Here is a 9,949-nt window from a genome sequence, read left to right on the forward strand (position 1 = left end):
GATTAATGTTGAGTCCATGGATTATACGCACCCTTTCATCCTTCCATTATTGCTAGCCTCTCTTGTGCCCCGCAACTTTCGACGGTACCATACACCCACCATATACCTTCTTCAAAACAGCCACCATACCTACCTATTATGGCATTACCATAGCCATTCCGAGATATATTGCCATGCAACTTTCCACCGTTCCGTTCATATGGCATACATTACTTTTGTCATATTGCTTTTTGCATGAACATGTAGTTGACATTGTATTTGTGGCAACGCCACCGTTCATAATTCTTTCATACATGTCACTCTTGATTCATTGCATATCCCGGTACACCGCCGGAGGCATTCATATAGAGTCATATTTTGTTCTAAGTATTGAGTTGTAATTGTTGAGTTGTAAGAAAAACAAAAGTGTGATGATCATTATTATTAGAGCATTGTCCCAGTGAGGAAAGGATGATGGAGACTATGATTCCCCCATAAGTCGGGATGAGACTCCGGACGAAAAAAAAGGAGTGGCCATAAAAAAAGAAAAGGCCCAAATAAAAAAATGAGAGAAAAAGAGAGAAGGGACAATGCTACTATCCTTTTACCACACTTGTGCTTCAAAGTAGCACCATGATCTTCATGATAAGGAGTCTCATATGTTGTCACTTTCATATACTAGTGGAAATTTTTCATTATAGAACTTGGCTTGTATATTCCAATGATGGGCTTCCTCAAAAGTGCCCTAGGTCTTCGTGAGCAAGCAAGTTGGATGTACACCTACTTAGTTTATTTTGTTGAGCTTTCATATACTTATAGCTCTAGTGCATCCGTTGCATGGCAATCCCTACTCACTCACATTGATATCTATTAATGGGCATCTCCATAGCCCGTTGATACGCCTAGTTGATGTGAGACTATCTTCTCCTTTTTGTCTTCTCCACAACCACCATTCTATTCCACCTATAGTGCTATGTCCATGGCTCACGCTCATGTATTGCGTGAAAGTTGAAAAAGTTTGAGATTACTAAAGTATGAAACAATTGCTTGGCTTGTCATCGGGGTTGTGCATGATTAAATACTTTGTGTGATGAAGATAGAGCTTAGCCAGACTATATGATTTTGTAGGGATAACTTTCTTTTGACCATGCTATTTTGAGAAGACATGATTGCTTTGATTAGTACGCTTGAAGTGTTATTACTTTTATGTCAATATAAACTTTTGTCTTGAATTTTTCGGATCTGAATATTCATACCACAATTAAGAAGATTTACATTGAAATTATGCCAAAGTATCACTCCGCATTAAAAATTCTTTTTTATCATTTACCTACTCGAGGACGAGCAGGAATTAAGCTTGGGGATGCTTAATACGTCTCCAACGTATCTATAATTTTTGATTGCTCCATGCTACTTTATCTACTGTTTTGGACAATATTGGGATTTATTTTCCACTTTTAAATTATTTTTGGGACTAACCTATTAACCGGAGTCCCAGCCCAGAATTGTTTTTTTTGCCTATTTCAGTATTTCGAAGAAACATAATATCAAACGGAGTCCAAACGGAATGAAACCTTCGGGAGCGTGATTTTCTCACCGAACGTGATCCAGGAGACTTGGACCCTGCTCCAAGGAACAAAAGAGGCGGTCACGAGGGTGGGGGGCGCGCCCCCCTACCTCGTGGGCCCCCTGTTGCTCCACCGACGTACTCCTTCCTCCTATATATACCTACGTACCCCCGACAGATCAAATACGGAGCCAAAAAACCTAATTCCACCGCCGCAACTTTCTGTATCCGCGAGATCCCATCTTGGGGCCTGTTCCGGAGCTCCGCCGGAGGGGGCATCTACCACGGAGGGCTTCTACATCAACACCATAGCCTCTCCGATGAAGTGTGAGTAGTTTACTTCAGACCTTCGGGTCCATAGCTAGTAGCTAGATGACTTCTTCTCTCTTTTTGGATCTCAATACAATGTTCTCCCCCTCTCTTGTGGAGATCTATTCGATGTAATCTTCTTTTTGCGGTGTGTTTGTTGAGAATGATGAATTGTGGGTTTACGATCCAGCTTATCTATGAATAATATTTGAATCTTCTCTGAATTCTTTTATGTATGATTGAGTTATCTTTGCAAGTCTCTTTGAATTATCCGTTTGGTTTGGCCAACTAGATTGGTAGTTCTTGCAATGGGAGAAGTGTTTAGCTTTGGGTTCAATCTTGCGGTGTCCTTTCCCACTGACAGCAGGGGCAGCAAGGCACGTATTGTATTGTTGCCATCGAGGATAACAAGATGAGTTTTTTTATCATATTGCATGAATTTATCCCTCTACATCATGTCATCTTGCTTAAGGCGTTACTCTGTTTTTAACTTAATACTCTAGATGCATGCTGGATAGCGGTCGATGAGTGGAGTAATAGTAGTAGATGCAGAATCGTTTCGATCTACTTGTCTCGAATGTGATGCCTATACACATGATCATACCTAGATATACTCATAATTATGGTCAATTCTATCAATTGCTCAACAGTAATTTGTTCATCCACCGTAGAATACTTATGCTCTTGAGAGAAGCCACTAGTGAAACCTATGGCCCCCGGGTCTATTCTCATCATATCAATCTCCATTATTTTATTACTTGCTTTGTTTTTACTTTTCACCTTGCATCTCTATATCAAAAATACAAAAGTATTATTTATCATCTCTATCAGATCTCACCCTCGTAAGTGACCGTGAAGGGATTGGCAACCCCTAATCGCGTTGGTTGCGAGTAGCTATCGTTTTGTGTAGGTACGAGGGACTCGTGCGTGATCTCCTACTGGATTGATACCTTGGTTCTCAAAAACTGAGGGAAATACTTACGCTACTTTACTGCATCATCCTCTCCTCTTCGTGGAAATCCAACGCAGTGCTCAAGAGGTAGCAAGCACTAGTTCACACCATCAACACAAACTACTAACATGTTTATACTTAAGACTTCTAGAGCGCGAGAGAAATGTTGCCGATGCAGTTGTGCCTGTTGCAGCAAACCCTGCACATGATCGAGTTGTCATGGTTGTAGATCTACACCTTGAGGCCAAGCCCGAAGATTCACAAGACGAGGAGGTCGCCGGGGACGATCTTGTGGCGGCGGCAGAAGTACTGCCACCCTCGGTTAAGGACCATCTGACCCAGGAAGTTCTGGAGCTGAACCCAGAACTTGCACCACTTGTTGGCCGACAGCATAACGACGCACGGGGGCTTGATCACCAGCCGCTGCTTCATCATCTCCGTGAACTTGGGCGGGATGATGAGCATGGCGAGATCCTCCATGTCCTTGATCTGAACGTAGAAACTCAGCGGCTCTCATGCCCCCTCTTCGTGGCCCGTGCTCAAAGACCGTCCCCGTGAAGGTGGCTGGCTCATGGCAGCGATCCTGCCAGGCAGGTTCACCCTTTTAAGCAAGCAGTTCATTAGGATCAGGTCCTCGGCGCCCTCGGTTCTAGCCACGACATGCGCTCCTCCGCCGGCTACGTCCCACTCTGTCTTCATGATCTTGTCAGGTAAGATGACTTGTGTTAGTAACAAAGCATTGGCAACTGCCTCTAATGGTTGGCGGTTGCAAACGATCAGTGAGATGATCATTGGCAACTGGCATTGATCAGTGGCAGTTGCCCAAGTGCAAGTGTCACTCATCAGTGCCATTTGCACTTGGGCAACTTGCACTGATCAGCGCTAGTTGCTAAACATGCAATGCTCTGTGTAGATCATAACACTGGATCAGTGGCAATTGCCAAATCAAATCCAATCTAAGCCATGCCTGGACAACAAACCCTAATCTACATCTGCGAGCAAAGGGGGAAAATGCAACTTACAGGAGCGGGTGCCGTTGGAGCGTACACCGTCCAAGGAGAAAACCCCGGCGGGAAGGAGAGGCATGCCGAAGAGGACGAGCTGGCAATGCCGAGGGCCATTGGCGATGCACTGGTGCTCCTGGTTACGCAGGAGGTTGAGGAAGAGGGCGCCGTCATCCATGGCACTGCCGCTCTGCCCAAAGAAAACCCTCGAATGGGGGTTAAAAAAACCCTCCACCCACTGGGGTTCTGAACAACGACGCACCTAATGTCTCCTCCAGCAGCGCAACCGAACCCAGGACCACCAGGTCCGGATACAGCGGCATAGACGAAGCAGCCAACACCTCAACGACCCGATGATGGGGCCTGGTGCAAAAGGGCGACGACGCGCGGATGGCCGCCATCAGGTCAATGCCTGAGTTCACGAGGCCGGCCACCCATCGGTCTTGGATGTTGTTGTTGCCGACGATGATGGGATCAGGGGGCGGCGCGGCGGCGGGCGAGCTGTCGGAGGAGAGTAAGGGGTGGTGAGGAGAGTGAGAGAGTGGTGTGAATTAAACCGGGGCATGGGCAGCCCAGCCCGACGACCCGGCCCGAAAAACCAGGGCCGGGCCGGGTCGGGCTTGACGTTCGGGCCGGGCTTGACGTTCGGGCCGGGCTCGGACCTTGTTTTGCAGCCCGAAAGATAATTCGGGCCGGGCTCGGGTTTCATTTTTTATGTATTTCGGGCCGGGCTTTCGGGCTTCGGGCCGGGCTTGCACATGCGTACACTAAAAAATAGCATTCGGTCCGGGTTTTCGGGCTTCAGGCTTGATTTCGGGCCGGGCTCGGGCTTGAAAACAGGGAGTATTTCGGGCTTCGGGCCGGGCTCGGGCTTGGGAAATGAAGATCGGGCTTTTACAAGCCCGGCCCGACGTTTGCCCGGGTTTAGTGTGAATGGAGTGGACGGTGACACGAGAGGGGGAAGGGAGTTATGAGACATCCCGTCCGTCTCCCGCGCTCTCCGAGGCGTGCAGCGAAGAGGCACGCGTGGCTCTAGCGAGTCTGGCTCGCAAAAAAGCTGCCGATTCGCAGCCGTGTCACCTTCCTCACATGCAGTTACCGATGGCAGCCGCTCATCCAGGAGGAGTGCGGGGCCGCCGGCATTGCCTTCCTCGCTTGCGGTGGCCAGTGGCGGCGAGGAGAGGCGCAACGGTAGGTGGCAGATTATTCGTGCGCTACACCCTCCTTGCCTAAATATGTTTCTGCACAATTCTTTTCCCTCCCTTTAGCAACTTCAGAAACAAGTACAGGATGCAACATCTATTGCCAACTTTTGGAATTGTTTACTCTAGTCAGCTTTATCTCCGTGCTTTTTTTTTAGAACCTATCTCTGTGCTATTGCTATTGCTATTGGATGCTTAATCTTCCCATTTCTTGATCAACCATTTAGCATACTTTGTCACCATCTGCATTTAAGATCAACCTTTAACTATATATAAGCAGTATATTTTTTAAGGAAGGGGTACAAGGCTTTGGATTTGGAACTGAATCTCACACTGCTTTTACTACTTCCTATATCTGCAGTATGAAGTAGACACTATAAGGTGGGCATACAAACTGAATCAACATAAAGGGTAGACACTATATCTGCAGTATGAAGTAGACACTATATTTGGAACTGAATCTCACTATCTTCTAACCTCTACGACCTAAAGGGTAGGAAAACTGAATCAACATAAATATATGACTCTATACTCTGTAGTTTACTGCATATATATATTTTTCCGTGAGTTTGCGGGCATAAATAAATAAATTTAATTTTATTACTGTATTTGGGACATGCAAGAAAGCTTACATTCTTTTCCAAGCCCTTGTTCCAGATTTTGAGCTCCTGGGTTTGCGTGTTCAAGCATTTCATCTCCTTGGGCTTGAGACTTTGAGAGTCAGTTTAACTCCCAACTTCAATTTTCCAGTAGTGTAGTTGTTTCACCTTGACATCCAGCTGAAACCTCAGGCTCTCGATTTCCCCTGAAATCGCGCAAGAATCGTCCTTAGAGACCATCGAAAACTTTCATTATCACTAGCTTTCTTCTTCCCACTTGCAGCTGATTCTGGCCAAAAAAAGCTCTGCATTCCGACTGCTGCAGAGAATCATTTGTGCATTCGGCAAGTAAAATGTAACAAAAATGAGACATGCATGAGATATGACACAAAATTTTCAACTATACTTGCTCATAAGGGCGTTGTGCACTTCTAGTTTTATCAACCAACTAGCATGGCAAGATGATGGTGAGTGGTCTGATATTCATTCTTGAACAAAATTCTGCTATTGGCCGCCGGCCCTTTCAGAAACCTGCCCAGGTTATGGATAGCGCCGATCAGAAAGCGGATAATGGAACATACGTCTTCTCCATTTCCAAAAAATAAAAAACGTCTTCGCTTCCCGTGCGTGCCCGTCTCTTATCTCCAATGGTCCGAAGCGGAACACGGCGGCCGCCGCGGCCGAGGAAAATCGAGGATGTGCGGGCCGCAGGCGAGCGGCGCCGCGGCTTCGTGAGTGGTGGGGGCGGATGGACACGGACGAGCACCTCTAAGAGGATGCCACCATGCTGGGCTCTTGGCGCTCACCGTCTCCCGCTTCGATGCCGACAAGGTCAATGGGCTCAAGCGCCTCCTCGCCCTCTTCGGCTCTTCCCATAGGTTCGGTTCCTCCCGTCCTCTGACGCCATGGAAATTTGAGATGATTTGCGTGTGTGCGCAGGTAGGCAAGAACGTGGCAGCGTTCTCATTCCATCTCTTCACGCAGATCACGCAGGTTGGGTTCGGCTCGCGCCTCCTCCCCTCGTCGGATTTCAAATTTTCGATTTGGCATAATATTGCATTGATAACAATATTTGACCTATCTGGATAAAAACTCGGTACTGGTAATGAAAAAATATTTAGTTCCTTTACATTGAATTTAAAAGGTAAAGCAAACATTTACCATCTGTCTCCATGATAATATACAATGATATTACGACCGACAAAGTTTATGAGAAACTGATAATAAAGATAGACAAACTGATTGATTACATTACAATAAGGTCACTCACACTGCATAGTATATATCATAGTGCATGATACTGCTTTAGTTACTGTATTCACACTGCATAGCATCATATTATCATTTCATTTATCCATTTGTAGAATCCAAACATAAAGTTGTGGATATGATCTATTTCTTAAAAACTTTTCTCGTTTAATGTATTATACTATTCCACAATATGATGCAACAATCTTCTCTCACATTCTTAACTGCAATGCCGCATCATCGTTTTCCTTAAGTGGCACTGCATTGATACCCTTTATGATACTTGCACCGGGACAGGTCTAAGGTACGATTACTCATCAGCCAGATCCCAGACTCGTCACTGCTTCCTTCTTGATGCTAAAATATTCAGCACTAACAACCGTCGAGTTGACCATTGCCGATCGCTGCCCAAGTAAACTTTCGTTCTCTTCAGGGTTTTGCTGCAGTTGCACCCAGGGATGTTGCATCACCTTCCTCAACCTATCAAGCTTCTCTGCAACTTCCTTCATCGATGGCCTATTCCTACCGCACATCTCCAAGCATTGCTTCGCTAGCTCCGCGATCTCTTCAAGAACCTCCATGTTGTCTTGCTTGATCCCATCATCCAAGATCTCCTGAAGCTTATTCTCCTTCACTGCAGACATAAACATCATTGATAGGCTCTTCTCTTGGTCAGAGGCATCAGGACTAAAGGGCTTCTTCCCCGTGAGCAGCTCCAGAAGAACGACACCAAAGCTGTACACGTCACTCTTGTCTGTCAACTGGCATGTTTGCATGTACTCCGGGTCAAGGTACCCGCACGTCCCTTGTACAAGTGTTACAAATTGTGACTCATCGGTTGGTGCCAGGATAGAGGCACTGAAGTCGGAGACTTTAGCCTTGTAGTCGCCATCAAGGAGGATATTGGAGGACTTGACATCACCATGAAGGATTGGTGTCGAAGTGGATGAGTGAAGGTAGGAGAGCGCGTCCGCAGACTCATGAGCGATCCCCAAGCGAGTGGCTAAGGGGATACGTCGGCCATGGTTGCCGTGGATGAGATGGAAGAGAGTGCTGTTTGGGACGAACTCATAAACCAACATGGGGACTTCCACTTCGAGGCAGCATCCCAGAAGCTTCACAATGTTTTTGTGGTTGATTTGGGATAGGATTAGCATCTCCTTACCGAACTCTTTCTTGTGTTGCTCGTTGATGGTCATGCATCTCTTGACCGCCACCTCCAAGTTGTCCTTGAAAAGTCCCTTGTACACGGTCCCGTGCCCCCCATGACCTAAGACTTGTTGTTCGCTGAACTTGTTCGTGGCTTGCTGCAGTTCTTCCTCTGAGAAGATTTTGAATGTAACGCCTTGCTTCTCCTTCATCTCTTCAAATAGTATAAGGCCGCCGTGCTGCCGGAAGTAGTTCTGTTTCATGTTCTGTAGCTTCCGTCTCTCTTGGATGAAGCATGCAAAGGCAACAAAAATCACAATGATGACAAGTCCAACACTTGCACCTGCATGATTATCAATCCAAGTATAGTTATGAGATACCTTCTCAAATGAATTTAATGTCTTGTTTTCTTCTTTTCAAATCAAACACAGTGGCCCACTTGAAACCTAGTATGTTGGAGTTATGTTTTGTACTATGGTCCAAACTAAGAATTTTTTGGTCCTTCAAACTATTTATTTGGTTCACTTTCCCTTTTAATGTATTGTTGGATCAGTTTCTCCTTCAAACTATAGTGTCTAGTTCATTTCACTATCGAGACTAATTTTGGACGACATCGGTCTTGACGTTGTGGACGGTTGTTTTGCCAGTGCGTGACATGCATGCCATCCAAATACTGCTTGTTCCAATTTTATTTTTCCAAATACTGCACACACAAAATGACACGTGGTAGCAGCACGCACCACTTTTCGTTGGCTGATGCACCGTCGTCTATCAATACCTGACTACTCCGGGGTCAACCTCATTTTTGAAAAAAGAAAACAATACCAGACCATTGATGGTGGGGCGCAAGCTCGGTGAGCTAGGCAACCACGGCCATCACCATGGTCTTCGATGACGAAAGCGTAGGAGGCAGTCATACCCAATATCTGATCTTCCTAGAACTTGGATAATGCCTTGCGGGCAAAACCATTGTCGAAGTCATGAAATCGAGCATCCAAGAAAGGTAGGGGATAAAGACATAAATGTAAGTAGTATAGTTTTGGAGGGGTATATTGAACCTAAAACATATTTGAGAAAAAATAGCAAATCAATAGTCATTTTGGGTAGGTGGGGGTGGGCGTTGAGCTTTTTTCCCCTTCTTAGTAGTGATGATGTATATGCTCACTTAGCAAAGAGAAGAACACACCTACAACTGGCACCGCAGGAAAATGGGGAGACTTTGGAATTGGTACGCAGACACCATTTGCCATATAGTTCCCAGGGTGGCATGAGCAACTGTATTTCCCCTGCGTATTCTTGCAGATCCCTCGGCCACAAGGATTAGCTTTTTCACGGCACTCGTCAATATCTGGGAAAGAAATGTTTTATATTCAAGTAGTTATACAATGCGTATACTTATGATCTACATGAGATGGTGAAAATGTAAGTGAGGTAGAAGGAAGGAAAACGGAAGGTACCTTGGCATCCAGCCGTGATGTAAGGGTTGCCTTTGTACTCATTGGAGCACTTGCAATGGTAACCTGGATTGTTGGTGGTGGAATCAACACACGCACTATGGCTGCTGATGCACGCATAGGTACTCATGTTCTTTTTAGCTGCCTTGCAAGTCCATGGTCTTATTACCCAGTTCGCGACAAGAGGAACTCCCTCCTTGTATGTCTCATAGAATACTTTGGGTTTGACATAGCTGGTGTTGAAACTGAAAGCTGCCTTTTCCATCACTATCATGTAGTTGCAAGGGTAGTCTTTCCATATTTGAGCAGTGTTGTAGTTTTCGTTGAAATAGCCACGATAATACTGTATTCCCTTTGGGACATCGGCTTGACAACAGCCAGCGCCAGAGCATTTGCCATTCTCGAGGGTGACATTCTTGCATGTGGAATAGCAACCTATTACGTACAGCACACAAAACGAACCAAACAAAACTTATATTATGAGAT

The 9,949-nt window shown here is 45.7% G+C and overlaps 1 protein-coding gene across 1 annotated transcript in view; it reads right to left on the reverse strand.

The window, feature by feature from the left end:
* Positions 1–7,177: 7,177 nt before the first annotated feature.
* The window catches only part of LOC119309684 (putative wall-associated receptor kinase-like 16), a 9,601-nt gene continuing 6,829 nt past the window's right edge, over positions 7,178–9,949 (reverse strand). The window contains exons 2-4 of the mRNA XM_037585638.1: positions 9,467–9,934; positions 9,196–9,357; positions 7,178–8,352 (exon numbers count right to left, since the gene is read on the reverse strand). Coding sequence (XP_037441535.1) covers positions 7,178–8,352; positions 9,196–9,357; positions 9,467–9,934 — 1,805 coding nt within the window. The remainder of the gene's footprint in view (positions 8,353–9,195; positions 9,358–9,466; positions 9,935–9,949) is intronic.

This window comes from Triticum dicoccoides, chromosome 5B (genome assembly GCF_002162155.2).
Source record: "Triticum dicoccoides isolate Atlit2015 ecotype Zavitan chromosome 5B, WEW_v2.0, whole genome shotgun sequence".
NCBI classification, from domain to species: Eukaryota; Viridiplantae; Streptophyta; class Magnoliopsida; order Poales; family Poaceae; genus Triticum; species Triticum dicoccoides.